At 44.3% G+C, this 22242-nt stretch overlaps 1 protein-coding gene across 2 annotated transcripts; it reads right to left on the bottom strand.

Moving 5' to 3' along the window:
- Positions 1–384: 384 nt before the first annotated feature.
- On the bottom strand, positions 385–22227 carry GNB5 (G protein subunit beta 5). 2 transcript variants are annotated; one of them, XM_071568641.1, is made up of 12 exons: positions 22163–22227; positions 21724–21835; positions 17516–17652; positions 16288–16329; positions 15469–15545; positions 13807–13939; positions 9864–10007; positions 6730–6821; positions 6560–6608; positions 3991–4087; positions 2797–2963; positions 385–2464 (listed from the first exon to the last, which is right to left on the bottom strand). In XM_071568641.1, exons 1-12 carry the CDS (start codon positions 22199–22201, stop codon positions 2453–2455), a joined length of 1101 nt encoding a protein of 366 aa, XP_071424742.1. In that variant the 5' UTR covers positions 22202–22227; the 3' UTR covers positions 385–2452. The 2 variants fall into 2 exon arrangements, with proteins under 2 accessions (XP_071424742.1, XP_071424743.1); XM_071568642.1 differs by lacking the exon at positions 22163–22227 and having other exon boundaries at positions 21724–22007.
- Between the last annotated feature and the right edge of the window lie 15 nt (positions 22228–22242).

Below are 22242 nucleotides of genomic sequence, written 5' to 3'. Positions count from 1 at the left end.
ACATACTCTGCATTTTCCTATGTGTTCCTGGATATGGAAATAAGGATCTGGAAAGCAAGCATCACATCAGCTGTAATCCTTCTGAGCAGGAAAACAACCTGAATTCTGGCCTCGTAAATGCAGAGGGAGCTCAGATGGTGTTTCAGGTACTTTCAAGGACTGCTCACTTGTAGTTGCTGTGGCTCACCTTGGGTATTTCCAGAAGATATTCCAGAAGGAGTTTTCTGGTAGATCTGGACTTTGCCCTAGACTGTTGCAGGAAACATGATCGCTAAGAAGCTGTATGGTACAAAAAGTGAATGTCAAGAAAAGCAAAACAAAAATAAAATAGCTACCATTACAAGTACCTAACTGATGGGAAAAACTACTACATACGTGTTCTCAATATGTAAAATACAATTTATTGTATTTAGACTGTTCATAAATATCAACACAACTTAGTATGTTTGAAACAAACATCTTGCCAATAAATACTATCTAAACATTAATTAGTCTTCTGATCAAATGTGTACAGTGTATTGACTCAATATTGCACAGTGAGCTCTATATGACATTTCCATAGTGCATTCAGTTTGTTATAGGCATAGTTTGCCACAAATATTGCAAAGCATCAGAGTTGACTTTTCCAAGTGTAGACAGTTGACCTATTCCATTAGGGATGGAAGGCTGATATTGAAATGTCAGTGTCCTAGGATAATTGGTTATGGATTCACAGAACCTAACATTTTTGTGAATGAGGAGACTTCTAATACAATTTTTTTGTAAAAAACTCCACTTTCAAACAGAGTGAGGATATTATCATCAAACTTATAACTCCAGTGATCAGTAAGCTTTTTTTGTCTTGTTTCAATCTAAATATTTATCATGTATTTGATATTTTCAGACCTGTATCTCACCACTGGCATTCCAAAAGCCAGACTGTGCAAGCCCCCAGCATTATTCCAGCCCTTTGCCCTCAATGTGCCTCTGCTCAAGTTAGACTCAGTACCTGTTGGTATGAGCAGAGCTGACACACTCTATTCCCAATAGTTTTCAATGGATAAAAGCAGATATAATCTCACAATGGTTCTATAATTAATGGTATCTCATTTTTATCTGATTAAATCTTGATTCTACATCACCAGCTCTGCATGGCATCGTCCTGCCAATTTTTATGGCATTTCCATGCTCACACAGAGGGCTGGGTGTTGCCAGCAATGTGGACAGCTGTCCTGCTTCCCTAAACCCAGTGGCTCCTGGATCAGATGGACTCGTGTGCTCTGGTCAGCACAGTATCAAACATTGGAAGGACTGTGGCTCACAGCAGGTTTTCCACAACTCACTGTAATTCATTCTCAAGTCCACCTAGAACAAAACTTCATCCATGGCAGTGGGAGATGACTGTAAAGAGTAAGGACTGTATGATTTGATTTGTAAGGTTTGACCCACATTTGGATGAACTTCCACTGCTCTGACATTGCAGAATGACCATAAAATGGGCATATACTGCCTTAAAATATATTTAAGCTACATTGCCCTGCCAAAGTGGTATGAACTGCTCAAAATGCAAGTAAGAATCATGATCACAGAATGACTATGACTGACTCGGAAAAGATTTGACCATCGGTATAAAGGTGCTTAATGCTTAGTGTGTAGTATCCCTTAGTGCTTAGCATGTAGTATTTTTTAAGTAAAAGAAAATTCACTCACCAAGTGATACAATTAAAAATTTCTAAGAAACTACTGGTTAAGTATTACCTCATGATTACGTAAATCATGTTTATATCCCTCCCCTTTGCTGTTTATCAGTTTGTATATATTTAGATTCTTTATATTTAGGTAACAGAGATGAAATACTTATTTCTATCTAAAAGGACAGTAGGAAAAACAGGGATTGAAAGGATTTCTTTTCTGTACAAAAAATACATTTTTATGACAGCAGCCAGTACCTTCACAGTAGGTCCTTTGCTCCTCTACTTACCACCAAGGTTCAGTCATCCATAACACCATCATAAAGTATCAGAATTGTTTTTCTTCCCACTTTTCAACACCAAAATTCAATATGCTACTACGGAATGTTTCCAAAGCCTTATGCTACATCCTGATAAAAATCAGAATTTTTTTTTACTTTAAAAAGGATTTCAATTCATGCAGATAAATACACAATGTGCACTGAAATAGTCAATTCTATGATACAGGTGACTTTGCAGAAAAGTCCCTTTATAATTAACTAAACAATGTCTAATAAAAGAATAGTTTCAAAACAGAATTTAAACCATTTCATTTTACTACAAGTTGATGTTTGCTATGTGTTGAAGCAGACTACATTTTCTACCTAGTTGTTTTAATCTGTGGGTTCAGTGTCACTCTTTTGTAATGTAGTGAATATTTGCTTTCGAGGAACGGCTTCTTTATGCAGCTTTTGTAGTCCAGGGTTTCAGTCTTCATTTGATTCTGCATATGGGATTTCAGGTTAAGCCCAGATCTGTAGAAGGAAAGACAGTTGAACAATTGTTTAGGACATTAACTCTTCTATCAAGCGTTTAATTAAAATTTGGCAAGGCAATCTGGTTAGTGGCACAGAGTACCAGCAGGAATGATATTATTTAACCTGTAAGTTCAAAACTTAACAGTTCTGCTAGCACTTCATGGGGATTTTTATTTGGCTTTCCTGTTCATGCTTTACACTCTCTTTTTGTACCCTTCTTAGCTCCTCTAGAGTCAGTTTTCCCGTAACAACCCTCCCCCCCTCACCCCTTTCTACTGAACAATCAAAGAAAGAAAGAAGCACCCAAATTGGGTGCTCCCAGCACTTACTCGGAGAGTGTGATCCCAGGAGCCTGAGCAGAACGCCGTCCCATCGGGAGACACCCGCAAGGTGCTGACACGATTCTCATGTCCAAACAGAATGGATACACGGGACCCTTTCAGCACGTCCCAGACATTTATGGTGTAATCATTATAGCCTGCAAACAGCAAGCGACCTACAGAGAGAAAGAGATTTACACAGTGAGGTCTTAATGTGCCTTGGCTGCAGCAAGGCCCTTCTGGAGGACCTTCATCACCCAGTGAGCCACAACCCCCCTCGCCCATGCCAGCCTCTGACCATTGCTTCCCCCAGACTATCTGTGCTCCTGTGGGCAGTCCCGCTCCATTGCTGAGCTGTCCACACTAAATGCTGAAACAATTAAAGTCAATTAGTTAAAAACACAGTAAATTTTAAATTACTTAGAATGTGTTCAGTTATTACAGATGGGGGAATTACTCCAAATCGTGACAGACTGAAGAGCATTTCAACAGCTATTGCAGTGTCATAATACTTTGCTCAGTCTTTACACAAGAATTTGAATACAAATGGTTGAATGATTAATGGACAATTTGGTAAGGGATTAAGTGCTAACTGGACAAGCTGTGGTGCTTGTGATCATGACAGAGACATATGCCTCAGTTCCACGAGGTGGGGGGGGCGGCTGAGGTTCACCACCCACTCAACCCCACCCAGGGTGACTGGGGGAGCTCTGCATTTGTCCTGGGGCAGCAGAGAAGACTCGAGCTCATGCCTCATGATCTGTAATGAAAAGTGGTAATGTCTCTTTTTTTCCTGCCCCATTAACATATTTTTACTATTAATCATTTATTATTATCCTTTTAAAAACAATTTATGTAAGTGCACTTAATAGTTTAGTTACATTTCATGTTTCCTTTGAAATGTTTTTCATCATTATTATGAAATTCTAGCCCAGCTGTAGTTAATGGCAAAATATTTTCTGCCTTCAGTAGGGCCAGGAAAATACTTTTCATCACTACAATGGAGCAATAGCCAGCTAAGTTATTTAAAGAGTAATTATTTTTACAGAGGCAGAAAAATGCTTCCATGCATTAAATGTTTCTTTTAGTACTTAGTATTTTTGGTAACTTTTAATAACAAATGTTTTATCAAATGAAACTGAAAATTTTCACAGTTCCCCTCAAATCTCAGCACTAAGATAACCTCCAAAGTTCAAGTCTCACCACTGAGAGAGAAGTCCACACTGGATGCTCCAAAAATGATGCTCTCTTTGGAATAAATTGCTACTTCTCTGTCTGCACGAAGGTCATATAAACGACACTAGGATTGAAACAAAACCAACACACATGCCTCAGTAAAGGCTGGAGGCACTGACTAAAATATTTTGAAAAATTGGGAGTGGGAGGCGCAGCCTAACAGGCATCACAGGAAGCGGCTGCTTGGCTTCTTTCCTTCTGCTATTTCTGCCTGCTGTTACTGAGACTCCTTTAACAGGGATCTAAGCAACGCAAGGCTGTTTTGTATAAATTGTGAGAAGAACTTGCTTTTTAAACCACTTCTCTAAGCCTCCTGCCTGTCATGCTATAAAGAGATGAGTGGTGGTCTTTGGACCATGGCTGCCCACTGGAAGCCCCCACAACCTCTGGCTTCCCCTCTGTGGTTTCATACATATTAGGGCATCCTGCAACAACAGTTTAGCCACAGCTGGAGTCTGGGAGACAGTGGATCAAATCTCTAATCATCCTTGAGAACATGGACCACAAACTAACGAGGCTATAAAATCACAGTGTAAAACATATACAAGAAAGACAAATAAAGATGGTAGTCTTTGCTCTGAGTAAGCCAGGATACCAAACAGTCCCTGCCCTTCTGTGAGGCCTCTCTGTCTGAAAAACCTACGGGAAAATAATTCAAGTGAAATAATACATTTTTATACAGATCTTTGGTTTTCATTTCTCATGGAAAATCCCAAACCACCTCTAACAACCTATACTTCCTGTTTTTATCATTTGCCAGCAAACTTTGGCTCGTTTAACATGGAAATAATGTATCAGACTACACTGCCATGCAGAAAGGCAGTCTCCTAGCCCTGAAATCAAAATGCATTTTTGAGACTATATGAACTGAAACACCTCCTCAGTAAGTTAAGCTTAAGCAAACTGTGGTCAGATGGGTTTGCTAAGACTAAGACTTTACTATTGAAAAAGGGCTGGTATTCAAGCCTGCACATAAAGAGGCTGTTTCATTTGCAGGGCAGTGGGGAGCTGCCAGGTGTGTGAAGTCCAGGTCTCCCAGTGCTCCACGTTGATGAATCATTTCATCAGACTGTCCTGATAGGGAGTTGGGGTCATTGCAGGTGACAGCACTGTCACGTCAGCACACCTTTATGTTTTACCTCCAGACAGCCAGGATTATCTGTTCCTCAAAATTCCCAAGTATATAAATCAGGTCAAGGATACCAGTGTGTAACACTGAAAACACCAACATATTCATTCAAAGAATGAGGTAGATGGAAACTGCCAAAACCTCTGTCAAAAGTACAGAGGTGGAATTTCCCATTCTCCTGCTTGAGTCACGGGTGTCAAGAATAGTTAAGAAATAAAATCCCCATTAAATAAATTAATAAGAGCCTGTGATACCGGGCATAAAAAGAAAGTGCTCTCATTGGAATTTAATGATGGAAAATTTCTCCCTGTCACTCCCTCAGCATCTCAAGAGCTCACAGTACCCCATCCAAGTAAGCAGAGAGCTGGGCTCACCACAATGCTAGACGTATTAATTTATAATCGCAGTTTTTAAGACCTAAAAGCAGGGCACATTCTCTCCAGAAGAATCTTGGAAGGTCTCCACACCCAATGACGACAAAAGAAATGTTTCTATTGAGTTAGCTAGTATTAGAGCAGACTCAAAACATGCTCTGACGGCAGAATGCTTGAGATAAAGTCTTCACCCTCACCCAACTCAGTGTGATGTTTGAATAAACAGAAGAAATAAGGTGCCAAGTAACTCCCAAATATCTGCTCTCAAGTTACACTTAACTGCCAGCTCAGTCCCTGCAGGGCTGTGGTGGGGGCAGAGCCTGGCCCCCCATGGGACCCACAGCTGCAGGGAAAGCCATCACTCAGGGGTGGAGGGCACCAGGAGGTAAATGCCATTTTGCATACATTGTGCTGACCAAATTTGCCTGCCAATACATTCTGTGCCCCTCCTAGCAGATTGCTCACAGATAATTAAGATCCGTTAACTACTGTTGTGTGATCTAGGATGACCTGAATACAGTGACTTACTGCAGTGATGAGCCCTGGCAGTGAGGCCTACAGGGAGATGAATGCGGCCAAGGCAGCCCTGGGGCTGTAGTCCCAGGTGCCCACACCTGCCCTGATCTGTGCTGAGCCCACAGCCCCTCTGCTTGCTGGGACATGCTGCTTCTCCCGACACAAGCTTCAGCGTTTCAGCTGGTTCCTCCCATGCTGTGACAAACAGTTACATGAAGACAAATATCTTCCAGTAAGACAACTATTTTCAGTCATGAAACTTCAAACACAGAAAATCTGAAATGAGTATTTGGACAGTACCTCATGTAGGCAAGTTTGCAGAAGTGACCTACAGTGTTACTAGATTTTCCCTATAACATATATAGTATTTAATATAGGATTATTATTTCTGCAACTTTAGTGTCACAGGCCCAGTTTAGTCACTAAAAGTCCTCTGTGGATGTGACCTAGTCTTCTAGGAAAATCTGACTTGGGAAGTAACAAGATTTCCCTAAATTAGGTTGCTGAATTAACATACCGTGGCATCGTCTGAACCAGAGGCAAAAGCATCTCCGCTTGGATAATATCTGTGCACAAGTGAAAGAAGACCAGAACACATTACATTACTTGGATGAGGTCAGACTTCAAAAATAGAACCAGCACATTGCTCAACATTGCAAACGTGTCCTCTCCCAGAAACAAACTGACCTGACACTGTTGATGTCTGAATCGTGGGTTTCAAATGACTGGATGCACTGACCAGACCGCATGTCCCAAACCATGGCTTTCTTGTCACATCCCTAATAAGACAAAACAAAAATCACTACAGTTGTGCAAATGGTGACATTCAACCCTCATGTATCTGATATTTGTCATCAAGCCTAGCTACTTTCAAAAGCTCTGAGAAGATTTAACCAGGAGAGCAGCCCCGGAACTGCCTGCAGTGGTACCCCCAAGCTGGTGCAGTTGCACATGGGAGCAGAGTACATCATGGAGGCTGGAACGTCAGGACAGCTGGGTGTAGATAGCACTGGGTTGTCTGCACAGGCAACCCCACATTGATCAGCACTCACAGCCCTGCTCTGCTTGTGCTGCTGCCCTACCTGTGTTTGCAGCCCCACCATGTCACAGAGCTGCGTAACATTCCTTCCCTTAGCACTTAACAAATATAACAAATTAATACCCAACAATAAAAGTTTTATAACGAATTATTTTCATACACTGAAACAGCAAATTATTTAAGTGCATCTGGAGGGGCTCTTGCCCAGTCCCCCACCACAGTTAACACCTGGCAGGGTTCTGCACCCATATGCTCAGTGTCCTGGCTGGAATGAGAAAAGCAGCATAGCAGCACTTCATCTCATCATCAAGCTGTGCTTTGAAAAGATCTCTTAACACTCGGTGCTCAGCACCCTGAATGCTGTGGGCAAGGACCTCGGCCCATGATGTGATCTGCAATGTCCTTGAGGCAGGAACCATCTCATAGGCTCATGTTCTCAGCTGCAATGTCTCACTGCTGTCACAGTGACAGCAAAAAGGCCACGGTCTTTTGTTTTAGAGTGATGGGAGATTTTAATAAATCTGCCCCTTCTGAGGGGTAGGTAATGGACAAGCTCAGCTCTGGGGGCTTTGCCTCTCTGAGACTGTGTGGCAAGCACAGGGCAGACCAGGTGGCTGCTGCTTCTGCTGACCCAGAGCACCCTGCCCAGCAGACCATGCCACATGTTACTTATTTTAATAAAATATGATTGCTAATTAAATTAAACAATCTCTTCACAATTCACATATTTATCTCTCTTCTTTTTTTAAATTTTGTTGTTAAAATGAAACTCCATTGCTTTTGCTAATGATGTCATTATTTATGTTCCTTTGCACCAACTTGTGGTTTCTGCACAGGGGAAACCAAACAGGATAGAGAATTATTTTGGACTCAGTATATTTCCCTCAAGTCCTACCACAGCCCAAGCTCAGCCCTTCATATCGTTTCCATGTGCACTGTTCTTACTGACCTCTCTGGGAGTTTGGGGATATGACCAATCTGACAAGCTGGTTCTTTAACTCCTAAGGTTTTGTAGGAGAAATCAGCAACCACCTTCAGAGAGATGGTCCCTTGAGTGATATCCAACTTGGCCCAAGGAGCAGCGCTCAGAGGGCACTGAGCACAACAGCCTGGGATGCATCCCTGAGCTCACCCAGGAGGGCTGGAATTTTCATTTAAGTCATTAAATGTAACAGCACCCAGCCTGCATGCTGATGTATTGACATTGCTTATTCCAGCTCAAGGTTACCGTACTATGGAGGCACAGCATACAGGGAGTCTGTCCATGCCACCATACCTTCAGGTTGCATTGTTCTGCCTGTACCTGCATCACCACAATGTAAGACAGATCTTCACTGAAGTGGTGTTTTGCATCTGATGAATTAAGCAAGTGCCTGTAAGCACGGACATGCCCAAGCTGCTGTATCAACACAAGTATGACATATTCTCTTAGTGATTCTTTGCCCTATAATAAGCTGAGCTGTTCCCAGGGAGAATGAATCTATCCTTTCTGGGAAGCAAACTTGGTGACAGGAAAACCCGAGAGAAGTAATGCACTTGGATGGAATTAGCTTTCAGTCACGCTTCAGAGCAGCTGTGCTAGCAGCAGGCAAACTGGGCCAATGTGCGGCACTCTGCTCCTGATGGGCCAGCCAAAACTGATAAAAGAGCCACAACAGAAGAGATGTGGGTTTATTGTGCAGGGATGGGACCATGGCTCCAAGCACCCCTAATTCATGTTTGGCACCTTCTGGCACAAGGGTAATTTCCATCATCAAGCACAGGATCAACCCTGGGCCAGTGCTTGTGCAGCTCAGAAAGCAGGTACCTTCAGCGAAGTTATGGTAGCAACCTGTCCTCCAGCAAGAGAGGCTACCTCTCAGCTCCTGCCAGCTCTCATCTGCACACTCAATCTCTAATGTGGGAAAGACCAGGATCACCTTGAAAAGGAGCAACGCCTCAACCCACTCACCTTCATGCCTTGCCTGCCTCACTGCCAGGCTGTGTGCCAATGGCTCAGCTGCCTGGGAATAGAGATCCCTCAGCAGCAGGACAAGATCTGGAAGACGCCTGGGTACTTTCCCAGACCAGTCCTGCAGTCCCAGTGAGTCTTGTGTGTTCCTCTGGGCCAGGACAGGGAGCAGGCAGCATTTGACTGATGAAGGGGCTTTAAATGCCTCTGGTAGCCCTGGAAGGCACAGAGAACTCAGCAACAGCTGAAGATGTGGCCACACCTCATCTCCCTGCTCCAACTTGCATGAGGGTTTTGCCAGTGTCCATGCTACCTCTTGATTTCTGGGGAGTGGTTGAGGGACATAGTGACATACATGTTATTTGCAGCCCCACTTCGATGCCCTGAGCACAACCTGATGCCTGTCATGCCCCATGTGGCTCCAGAGAGCTGGGTACAAGAAAGGAGAAAAGTGTGGAAAGTCCTCTGCTAGCCCAGGCTCCTATCTACAGGGATTCACACCTCTGCTGTGGTAGGAGCCCACTGCTCTAATTCTGAGCCTTCCCCTTCCCGGGAGAGGTGTTGTTTTGATCTTGAGCTGGATTGCTTTTGTGTGGGGTGGAACTTGCTAAGTAAGCAGAACTCCAGTCAGACTGGCTGGGTGGGTTTGACCCCACTGTCAGGGGTTTAATTTGCTCGAGCTTGGAAAATGTGCTTGCAATGCATGGATTGCACTGGGGCATCCAATATATAGTCCAGCACTCTCTCAATAAGATTAGGAGCCTCCTGCTTTGCTACCTTTTCATTTCCATATTCCTTAATTTTATATTATGACAGGAAGCTCCTGCTTACCCCAGAGACAAATGTATTTCCTGTTTCAGAAGGGGCCAGGTCCAGGCACAGGACATCAGCTCCATGACCATGGAAACTCTGTAGAAGCTGCCCACTCTCAACATCCCATAGAGCACAAGTTCCATCTCCACTTGCTGTCAGAATCTATAGGATTGTGGGAAGAATCACAATACAAACATCATCAGTGGACCTTCAAGTTACAAAGAAACAACTGTCATTCTACACATACACCACAGCACAGCTTTATTTTAATGAAATATTATGTAATAAATCAAAACCATAAACCCAATGTGAAATGAAGTAAATTTTATGCTTTTTAATTTTAAGGAAAGAAGTTAAGAGTGGAAAGGAGAGCTGTATTGACACCACTATACCTACACAATGTTTCTATAATGGCCCTGTTTGTGCAGTGGAGTTTGTAGAACTGATGGCACTAAGTACATGCTGGCAATTCCTTATTCTCCATGAAGGAGGTAGAACCATACTGATATTTCTGTCTGCCCCTGTATTTAACCCTGTCCATATTTAGGCTGCTGGAAATCAACCCAGCAAAGGGAAGAACTTTTGGAGCTAAGCATACCTGTTTAACGCTTTAATGTTTGGGGTGTTTTTCTGCTTGAAATAGTCAGGTTAAACCCAATTAATTTGGTTTAAAACATGGATTTACTGAAAGGAAAGTAAGCCTGTCTAGACAGTTGTTTGATAAGTCCATCAGCTCTCACTTGTCCAAAACCATTTGTGTGTGAAAGGGCTTGAACAGACACTGACTGAACATAGCTCACAGCTTCCCATCTGCTACAGTGCTTCTAGAAAGCACATGTGATCAGAGCTTGTTATTGTGGCTAAATCCTGATGATGCTCAATTGTTCAAAATTTCCCCTTGGCACCCGAAGTTGTTATGCAATCACAAATTCTGCAGGTTGAAAGGGTTCCTGTGCACTGGCATGGAAGAAGGAAAGGGTGAACGAAGGAGGGCTCCCAGTTTTGTACACAGCTTATTCTCAGGGTTGGTGAGGAAACTCAAGAGATCCCAGTGGGTAGTCAGAAGTTAAAAACAAAACACTCTTCAAGAAGAAAATGATCACACAGTTACAAACTGGTTCACAGAGTTGCATAAAGGTTAAACACTAAACATGTTTGACAGATGCTCCAAAAACTCTTCCCGTAAACAGAGGTCTGAAAAGCTACAGAACAGACTGTTCCGAATCCTGCAGTAGAGAGACACTAATGCTCTCAGATGATAATAGCAGAAGAAAGTCCTGACTTGTCTTTCTGGCCAGCTTTTGAGTCTGGATCAATGAACTTCTCTATTCTGAGAAATATTTGTACTTGGCTGAGGAATGAAGCCTTTCAGCTCTGAGGATTTGCCTTGTAATACTGTGCAAGAAAGATATGAGGGGAATAGGAGTAGCTAAAGGTGGAAGGAAAGAGTTTGTTTGCAACTCGTAGCTCCAGCTAATGCTTAAAGAAGAATGTTACGGGCTCAACTTCAGGGTATTGCTATTGAAAACTAAACCAACTCTGAAAATCTAAAACCAGGAGGGAATTAGCAACCCTTGCTGTTAGACTCTGGCTTGCTGCACTAGGGGCTACTACAGCAGTGGATGGGAATCCTGCTTTGCCTAGCAGCAAAAGGCAGCACTTTCACAGGGCAGGGGACAGCACGGACACAACCCCTGCTCTCCAGGAGAACAGGCACCGGGACTGAGAACAGCAGCAAGGGGAGAGGGGCCATTCTCACCTCCTCCACCACCAGGGGACTCATCTTGCTTCTCAGCCCTGCCACACTGGAGCATGGCTGCCTGCCTTATGCAAAACACTTGAGATCCCAATTAACTGTTGCTATTAATACACATGGAGCATTGTCACGTGGAGAGCATTATCACACTGCAGAGCTGCATATACCTAATTTAGGAAGTGAGGCTTACTGGCTCTGCTAACTGAGGAGGGGGAAGCTCTCTCAAGCAAGACTGATTTGGGGCACTGAGAAGAAGGTACATGTGTCACCCAGCTCTGCAGGTCAGCACTTGTCTTGGCCCAGGTGGGAACCTGATGAGGAGCAAGAGTGGTATCCCTTCTTTCAGCACACACACAGCCTGAGAGTGCCTTTAATCAATGATGAATCACTCCCAGATTTCCTCTCTTTCACTGCATTTCCAGATGCCCATGGGCACATCAACCCCTAAACTGCTCCCCAGTCTTTCATTCCTTTGAGGGAAAACAGAGCTGTAGTTTAAGAAAGCAGCCAAGGCAGAGCAGCAGCTCTGACAGCACCTAGCAGTGGGAGCTGGAGGGGACACCTCCATCTCATGCTGGAACTGCTCCTGGACAGGCACCACATCCCCTGGTTACAAGAACTGCACTGCACACAGCTGGGAAAGCTCCTGCACAATGTGCTTGGTTGGTTCACTGTGCACTCTCAAGAGTTCCTGTACAGTTTTAATTAAGAGACCTTTATGTAAATGGAAAAAGATAAGAAATCTGGGATTCTCTAGGATCTCCTATATAACAGTGTCCTAACAGAAGCTTGGCCAACCCACTTGCTTGTATTTGTTTCAATAACATGCAGTGCCCTAAATGATTTTTTAAAATTTCTTTTTAAAGACTTTAGAAAAATCTCTGAATCACTAAATATAAAGCACCTTAATCCACTGTGGTATTATCTAACAGTACTTGTACATTACCTTCAATATCAATGTAGTTTGCTGTATTTAATATGGAGAAAAAAGACCATACTTTATGAAAAATAAATTGCTATTTTTCCTATCATACAATTTAATCCCAATGCATTTAGGTATGGAGAAGAAAAGAGAAAACTGGTTTTATATCTCATGAAAACATTCCACTTAATTTAGACTGCTCTAATTCAGCAGGGTTCCTGAACAGTAAGGTCAGGGCTAAGCAAGCTTAAGCTCTGGGTACCTCCACCACTTGTTTCCATGGCAATGGACTTAAATTAGCACCTCAGAGTCATTACAGAAACCAGAGAGCGACAAACAACAACATACTCTTGGGCTTCACATGTCCTGAAATAGAAGCAATGAGTGCTGACATTTCCTTCAGAAGAGCTCCAAATATCTGGAAGAAGGGGACATGGTAATCCCTTCCCAGCAGCTCTGCTGACACTGAGAGCAATGAAAATACTCCATTCTGCCACTTGTTTGCAGAGCCGCACTGAGCAGACCTTTAATTAAATTCAGAAAACAGAGAGGACAAGGGGATTATCCTGGCTCCTTTCATCATCTTCTGTGTTCCTGGAGAAAGAGATCTTTGAGATATTCACTACAGAGGAAATCTGGCCTGGTCTCAGAAGATCTGCATTAAGTTCCTGGTTCTGTCACAGCCTCCCACTGTGGGGCTTCTGTGCTCTACCCCACTTTTGTGAGATGGGGACAGCATCACTCCTTTCCCTCAAGGAACACACCCCTGCATGTACAGACAACAGGAATGGCCTTGTGGGTCCATCCTTCAGCTCAAATGTATCATTTGGTACAAATAAAAAATACTAAGAATGAAAGCAAATGAAAGTTGTCCGGATGTCCAGGACAAAGCAGGCAAGACAACACAGTATCTATCAGCTGGCATAGCACGTACCCAACTAGTCCTAAACAAACGGTGTTTTTAACTATTTGTAATAGTCTGAGCTCCTAAAGCACACACTGGCACAGACCAGGTGAGCAGAGAGCACACAGCGAGCTCCTCTGCAGAAGAGACAGGCCTTTACTGGGTGCAGGCACAACACCCTGGCCATGGGCTGTGACGAACATTTCCTTACAGCAGCTTTTGCAATGTCTTCACTAGTCCCTGTGAGGATTTTCCAGCAGCCCCTGCACGGAGCAGGACATGGCCCTGGCTGCCCCAGGAGCAAGGAACATTACGTGCACCATGTATGAGTGCAGCTCATGTTACCTGATGGTGAGCAGAGAGTAGGGAATGCGTTTACCTGCATGTCTGAGTTAGTGAAGCTGCAGGCAGACAAGTAGTTTGTGTGCATTGCAACCGATTTCTTCTTTGCAGCCATATTTTCATTTTTTTCGAATGTCAGAGGGTACACAGAACACTTGTTGTCCAATCCACTGAAGAGAGTAATAATAGCAATAACAGAAAGAGGAGAATTAGTTAAAACTGTAACGACAAAAGGCAAGTGGTGATAAGAAGGAAACCACCTGTCAGTGCTGCGCTGCCAAACCCTTACAAGTACCGACTTCCCTGTATTGTGCTGTGTGGGATCTCCCTGTGCAGGGAAGCCCCAGCTGCCTCACCAGCCTGGCTGCTTTACAGAACTTGAACAGCTGCGCCTCAGTATTTTTTACCCTTATCGAGTTTATAAATGGCACTGAATGAAACCTCACGAAAGTACAAACTGGGAGGTGACAGCAGTCACCTCAGGATTAATGTTTCACACACAGCCAAACTGCCATTTTGTTGCTGACATCTGTCAATGCAAAGATCACTATTTAAGCATCGTTATTGACCTATCTTAATAAATTTCATCTAACTATGAAGTGACAGTATAGCAAGTAGTGAGTGTGAAGACAGGGCTTTCAGAAGAGTTTGGAAAACAGGCAACAGAAGCACTGACCTCTCTGTAGCTGGTGTGTCCCTCCTGGACAGCTCTACCAGTTAAGCTGTGTCAGATATAAGACTCATTTCAAAAGGGTCTGACTTATGTCTGACCCTTTCCTAGAGCCATGATAGATCAGCCCTGCCCTGGTACACCATCAGTTGCTGGTCCTGTGCCTTACGTTACATGGACAGCATTTAACTGACAGCACAACTGAAATACAGAATTAGGTAGTGCAATGCATATGTGCACTCCCTGTCTCTCATATGTGTGAAGACAGAGATTTCTTGACATTCTTCAAGTTTTAGCCAAAAACAGAGTTTCCAGACTTGCTCTCCACACATGATTATGGAGTCTGCTTGTCTGTCTCAGTCTGCTGCTTTCTAGATTTGCAAGCTGCAAAGTGAAGTCTCTCTTTGTTCCTTTCTCTCACCCCAAGCTTGCTTTGTCTGTCTGATCCACCCAGCCACTTTTTAAAAGATGTTTTGCCAACATTTCATCTCTTTGTTTTTCCCCTGCATAAACTCAACTATTTTCAAACCCGAGCCTTCCAAGAAAAACTTGTAGAATATTAATCAAGGATGGGGTTTCTTCTCCCCACCCCATCCTAGCAAGATCTATTCACATACTGATAATCATTAATGATGAACCTCCATGTCTTCGAAGAATGAATGCAAAGTAACAACAGGATTAAAACTTCTTTCCTTTAAAAGATATATTCAACATAGACAACCACACTGGAACAGGGAAGTTGCACGCGTGCAGAATTCCTAACCCATGATATAAATGCTGAAAGAGGATTATTTTCCATGCTTACACAACAAATGTTATTGCACTGAAGTCAGTGGAGATAATGTATACAAGCCATTATAGGAATAGAATCGGAGACACTGAATGTAGTCCTTCCAATCAATTGTGCCACAATTGGATTGTGCCACAATCACAGCATGCAAACTTCTATCTGTAAGCTTCTGAAGGCACCAGGACACCACAAGAAATCAAACTTCTCTGTGTAAGCAGCTGTGGAAACTGGGAACTCACCCACAAGCTATGGCACATCCAGATGGGGCATATGCACATGCCATCACCCAGGTACATGGCATCGTCACCGCATGTTCCTGAAACACAGCACCTCTTTAGACTGGAATCTCACTGTTTCTCTAATCAGTGCAGGGAAAACAGTGTAGAGTAATAAGTTCAGTATTTCTGTGAGACATTCTTAGGGTCAGTGAAAGGTACAGGTGTTTCTCCCAGCCATCACTCACATATAAGGCTGGGACAACCCTTACTGCAGAACTCAGAAGAGCAGCAGGAAGATGACTACTCCTTCTCTGACACTTTCCACCTTATTCAAGAGCCCCTAATTGATCACAGAGCACATTTTATTCAGGTTATTCAGTGCTGTAATAGGTCTCCACTGCTGCACATGAAAAAGTGAGTTAAAAATATGTAGTTTTTTCTCATCTGTGTGGTGCAGGGAGCCATGAGGCAGCCCAGCAGTGGCACAATTTCACAGTGAACACCACAGCTGAAGGATCCCAGGTGATCACACAGGACACCTGGTACAGTGGTTACTCAGGAGCGACCTCTGTTTTGCTGGCTAGACTTTGCCCCTAGCCAGGAGTCCTCCCTTATCAGTCAAGGGGCTGGACTAGAGCCACCCGCTAGAGACCATGACTTTGCTTAGAGACAGGTCAAAGGAGGTCATTTGCCTTGAGCTCCTTGTTTTGAGGTGCTGGTGGAGGTCTGCCTATTATCCCATCATCCTGCTGCCTGCTGTGACACCTGTGGGCCCTTCATCTCATCCCACTGTCATTTCCCTGGGTACAGAAATCTGAATTTTGCTGAAGTTTCACTTACCTTGTTGGTAGTGAATGAATCCCACACAATCACCTTCCCATCCTAAATGAAAGAGCAGAGAGAGAGAGAAATTGAGGCCTCACAGACACATGGCTGTAAGCCTGCTTCCCACTTTGGGGAAAATGTCATTGCTCACTTCCATCCCCCAGTCTGTTATGGCCTGAAATTTTTGTCTCCATCTTAACAACAGCACCGTGGTCACAGGGAAGCATCGAGGAGACACTCCTAAGTAGTGTCAGTTGTATCTACCACAAGAAAAGGGTATCTCCTCCTCACAGGGATGATTCGTGTTGGCTTAAAATACCAATCTGTTTTTTCAATTTTTTTCCCTTCCCTTTTAGTGGGATTTACAGGGTTCTGCACTTGGACTTATACAGTTCTTAAAACAGAGTAAAAAATACATTTCAACTTGCCTGTCCAGGTTTCTGATCTACAGACTAACAATTAAACTACTTTAAAAGTGACACTAATTATTTATTGTCTTTCTTGAGATCACCATGAATGGTAAAAACTCAAAGTAAATGAAGGTGGCTTGCAATGCAGATTGCCTATTTTTATCCCTCAAGTGAGACCCCTGACAGATTTCATGTAGGTCAATGAACAGCTGTGAGATGCAACAAGCTCACTCACTACCATACTGGGCACAGGAAGAACCAGGGGATCTAGAAAGTAATTATCTCATTACCTCCTCCAGCTTAAGAGACTGGTCTTGAGCAGGTGTTAGGACTGTTTCTCAAAATGCCCAACTAAATGCAGTAATTTTGGCAGGATGTTTCAGGCTTTCAAGGTCACACCAATCACAGAGTGCAGAAGAAATTTCTGTGCACAGAAATCTCTAAAAGAATCAACATTTCTTCCCTTCTCTTTTCCTGATTATTTTCTCTGAACTTGTAATCTGAAAAAAATTACTAAATATTTCATATATAAAGAACAAGGAAATAAAAATGGCCTCACTTGAGTTCTATTTTGTATTATAGTATGGAATATGGGGGAACTGTGTGTGACTGGACAACGACAATTCAGGGTATTAATTACACCAGGTATAGCAATGATCAGAAATTTAGATTTATGCTTTCTGAACAAATACATTGCCAATGAACTTCTTTTAGGGCATCTTGGAAACATTTAAACTACTTACAGGTATAACCCGCAAAGAGTGGCACACAGCACAGCCGGATTTGTATACTGCCCAACAGCACCTTTGAAAAACATCTGCACAACAGCATACCTGGGAAGAGCTCACAATTCTTCTCTTGTCTTTGCACCAGTCCATACAGAGAACTTTATTTCCATGGCCCTTCAGGGTCCTCCTGGTCTTCATCACAAACTGGCCCAGTGCCTCTACACGCTCTGCCACCTGATGAACTGCAAACAGCTGATGGTTAGAGAGCCTTGCATCAAAGCTCTGCCCTGGCAAATCTCTATGTTTAGGAATAATGCCCTTGGAGGAATTAATCCATGATGTTTGAGTCCATGGTGCAAAGCAATGAACTCTGCTTCAGAGCTAGCAGGTGGTAAAACCAAGGTGGGTGGTATATGAATGTATTTACCAGATAAAGATAAGGATGAATTCACTCAGGGCTTGAACTCCAGGGATGTAGCAGCTGAAGCTCTTGCAGACCATCACGCACAAGTATAACTGGATAAAAATTATCCTTTTTCCCCCTCCTACTTGGAAATCCTCAGGCCTGAAAGTGGACAGACAGCCTCCAGTGCAACACATGCCCCAAAGTACTCAGCAGAAGTGAAGACCACTACTGGCACTTGAAGGAAAAATCTTACAGAAGAAGGGGATAGGCATCAGGTCTCCAGAGTTTCAACAGTAAAACAGTTTTTCTGGATGTGGGACTCTCAACTGCAGTCAGCTCTCAGCACTGTGGTGGTGATGGAGTGTGACACAGGTACTGGCACTGGAACCATCCCTTTTGGTGGGCAGGGGAGCCTCCAGGGCCAGGACATAGCTCTGAGTGAGCAGGAAGCTTGGCATTTGCTATAAGAGTGCACTACCCAACTTTTCAACAATATCTACGGACATCAAGGACTTCATGGGAGGATCAGCATTTTCTTCTACAAACGAGAGAAACAGAAGGCAGGCAAGCAACTTTCCTGAGTAGCATCCTCTGATGGAGAAGTCAGTTCTTTCATACTTCATTTAATTGCAGTACTTTCAGCTGATACTCTTAAAACCCCAAAATATTTACATTTCCATTTGTGCAAACTGACTTTGACATAAAGCTGCACAGACATGCAGCTGACACAACTAAAACGTGTCTCATGTAACCCTGATGCCTCATGCTGGGGTCATCTGTACATGTCTGGGAGAAAGTGCCATCTGAGGAAACCTATTTGCTCTGCTCCAGCATGTTCATCCAGCATGGAGCTGAGTAGGGCCATGATTATATCTTCCCACAGAGCATCAGGGAGGGTGAGACTTACTTCAAGTCTCATAGCAGAGTAGGGATCCTAAGGCAGGGGACTGAGACCAGAAATAAAAATTACTCTGTCTAGAAAAGATCCGGCACTAGTAGGATCTTGTACTCTGTCCTGTAGGATCCAGCACTTCCCTGTGTTGTGTATTTGTCCACACTGACACCTAAGATGGTCCAGCTGCTGTTAGCAATGGGGGCATTGCCTGACTCAAAACTTTCAAAATTAATGCTGAAGCTCACATGTTTTAATGAGCCAGTGCAGGAAATACTAAGCTTTGTACTGCCAAGCTGGAAACTGAGCTCCGCATCTGCCATGGTAGGTGATGCTCTGGAGCTCCATTGCCACTTCACCCTTTATCACTTTCCTAGGACTGCTGGAAAGCTCATGGGCTAAGAAGGGCTGCGACAGTGAGAAAGCAGGAATCCCGAACTTTGAGACCATTCACTGGCACAGGGTCAGGGAAGCAATTTCTGCCTAAGGCAGAGACTGGTTTCTAGTTGATTACCTTTTCAAGGGTTGTCTTTCAAAGTCATCAGCCTCACAAGCTGTGCCAGAATAATGTTCTCACCTTAAATCTCTGCTCAGCCAGTCTCACCGAGCCAGAGGACAAGTGCTGCCCACCATTTCAGACAATTTTTCCATAGGTCAGAAGCAGATTTCTGAGAAATTGCCATATAAAGCCACTGAGGAAAAGATACATTCCCCCTACTATTGCCAGTAGAAACCTGCTGAACGATTCAATCAAAAGACATGAAAGCGCAGGATAGGAGGTTATTATGGCAGCTGGAAAGATGCTTGTGTCCAGAACATATCTGAAAAAACAAATATTTCACTGACAATGGACAAAGCGTTTCCATTATGTCAATGCAGCTGAGACTGTGCAATTATCTGGTTTAGCCTCAGTGATTCTCTGAGGACGCTTATCTCCAACCACAGCCATAATAATCCTGCTCCCGCCTAGCACAGTTTTGAGAGTCAGATAATTACTTTTAAGCATTCTCAATATTGTTCCAAGATAGTTGAAAATCATGCACTCAGACAAGCAGATCAGCTAAAGCCAGTAAGCAGCTTGAGTAGTTTTACAGAGGTCCAGATAAAACTGCCTATTTTACTTAAAAATATTGTTTGGTGTGAATAGGAGGTGTGGGCTTGATGCAGATACTTTTGGGTCTTTGGTCTTTGCTGTGCAGGAAATCAGTTGGGCCTAATGGTCCATCTGGCCTTAAAAATTTAAGGATTGCACAAACACAACAAACTTTTTCTATGCCTAAAATTGAATCCTTAGAATTGTAAGATTGCAAATAAAATGCATGTTTGGCATTTACTTTCTCTGTCCACATTTTTGAGAGCTGATATTCAAAACCAGTTGAACAAATAAGGGCAATCCTATTTCAGCCAGCTGTTTGTTTTGGGAACCACAGAGGGAAAATCATGTTCAAAAAAATGTGAAAGATGCAATTTTAGATTAGGAAAAAAACCCCAATCAATCAATCCAAACTCAGAAAACATGCTTCATTCTGAAACTTACAAACTCTGCAGAAATAGTACTCGGGAATAATTTAAGCACAAAAAAGCTCTGATACAGAATTCATGATATAAAATATCATAAGGGAGCATTGTTCTACAGCAGATTAAGACTTGTCTTAGAAATCCTGTCATGGCTACACAAAAAGAGCTTTCGAACAGAAGTTACAGATTTTACTTATGACAAAGACATGAGTATCCTATGACTCTCAATGGAACACAGAGTTACGGTATCACTGCAATCATACGTAAAACTGTGTGAGCAAAATGGGTTTATGAATATTCTTTAAGAGGTGTGTTAAACAGAGGCCCTGCTAGTTCTGACACTATAGGAATATAGTGATTTATGGTAATGTTTCTGTAGTGAGGCTATCTCAATTTGTTTAATAATTCCAATTAATAGGGCATTCATATAACATATGATTGTCTAACTTAGACAAGAAAATGCTCTATTTATTCCAGAAAAACAACAACATTTTAGCCCTTCCCCACCTGAAATCTACAAAGGTTTGTCAGTTCCTGAGTCTTAGAAAACAGGAGGAACTAAATCACTGGATACAGGCTCAGATTCCTTTTCAACGTGTAAGGTATCAAAACAGATGGAAAGAAAAGTTTCAATGACCCACTATGTTTTAAAAAACAAACAAACACAAAAACAAAAACAAACCCAAACGTGCAATATACTATATCATTGTAATTATGAAAATGAAATTATGAAAATAAAAGTATTTTTATTTGTCTGGATAGGTGAATTATTATCTATTTGAAGAGCTTCATAAAGTGAGGTTAGCCTATTATTCCTGAACTCTGGGGGGGAATGGCAGGAGGGCAGGGTTGCGGTCTGGCCATGTCATTTCTGCCAGGTTATCCCTGGATCTTGAAACTGCAGCTGATACCGGTGAGTTACGCATTGACAGCTCCAGCACTGACTCACCCCGCACCTCTGAATCAGCACTGCAACCCTGCAAGTTGTTTCCCTGGGGGAAGAGGGGGCAGAGGAGCTCTTTTAGGAAACGGTGCTCCTTTTTAAGCCCTTCCACACCTTGGGTGAAATCCGGGCCTCACTAAAGCAAATTCCTACCAACTTCCACACGACTGGGGTTAATCTTTGTTTCTGGTACCACATCGAGCCGCTGCAAACACATCCCGGGCTGCGACGGGGGGTAATTCACGGTCCCCGCCCCTCCCGGCCTCCCACCCCCACCGAAGGCAGCGCAGCCCCGGCCGGGCTGCCGCGGTGCTCGAGGATGCTGCGGAGATGCTGTGGGGTCCGGCCCGCCCCAGGCAGTCCCACCGACCCCTGTCCAGCGCCAGGGCTGCGCAGCGCAACCGGGCGCCCACGGGCTCGGCAGCGAGCGGTGTCCCGGCGCTGGAGCAGCGCTCTCCGCTCGCTCCGGCCGCGCTCCTGGCCAGGCCCGGCCCGCGGTGCGGCCCCCGCGCCCCCACCGCGCTCCCCGCGGCCCCGCGCCCGGCCCCACTCACGCTCCACGTCGTGCAGCTTGGCCCGCTCCTCCTCCAGCTTCCCCTTCAGGCTCTCGGCCTCGCTCTTCAGCGATGCCAAGGTCTCGTTCTCGTGCAGCCCCTCGGTTGCCATCTTTGCGGAGGAAGCAGGGAGAGCGGGGATGAGAGCGGGAGGGAGGAGTTTGCCTGCCCGGCTCTCAGGGATGCTGCCGAGGCTCCTGCTGCCTCAGCAACGGCGCCGGAGCCGGCCCGTGCTCCCCCTCCCCTCCTCGCTGACGTCCAGGCCGGACAGGATGCTGCCCAGCCCCGAGCACGCACACCGTGGGGACCAGCATCCCCTGCCCGGCTCGCTCCAGCGTCCCCTGCCCGGTTCGCTCCAGCATCCCCTGCCCGGCTCGCTCCACCATCCCCTGCCCCGCCGCTCCACCATCCCCTGCCCAGCCTCTTCAGCATCCTCTACCCAGCTGCTCCAGCATGCCCTGCCCCGCAGCTCCAGCATCCCGCTGGCTTCCGGGCCCACAGCTGGGCCCAGCCTCACCT

Source organism: Pithys albifrons, chromosome 13 (genome assembly GCF_047495875.1).
Source record: "Pithys albifrons albifrons isolate INPA30051 chromosome 13, PitAlb_v1, whole genome shotgun sequence".
In the NCBI taxonomy this organism is placed as follows: Eukaryota; Metazoa; Chordata; class Aves; order Passeriformes; family Thamnophilidae; genus Pithys; species Pithys albifrons.
Note: the sequence above shows the minus strand (reverse complement) of the source record. Positions and strands in the feature narration are given on the sequence as shown.

Bases quoted from the DNA above. Each gene is read 5' to 3' on its own strand.
- GNB5 (XM_071568641.1), bottom strand. From the start codon at position 22,201: ATGCTGGAGCTGCGGGGCAGGGCATGCTGGAGCAGCTGG. The intron at 17,653-21,723 runs GTGAGTGGGGCC...AGCTGTTTGCAG, and splicing joins CAAGCTGCACGACGTGGAGC to TTCATCAGGTGGCAGAGCGT. The intron at 16,330-17,515 runs GTATGCTGTTGT...TCTTTCATTTAG, and splicing joins GAATTGTGAGCTCTTCCCAG to GATGGGAAGGTGATTGTGTG.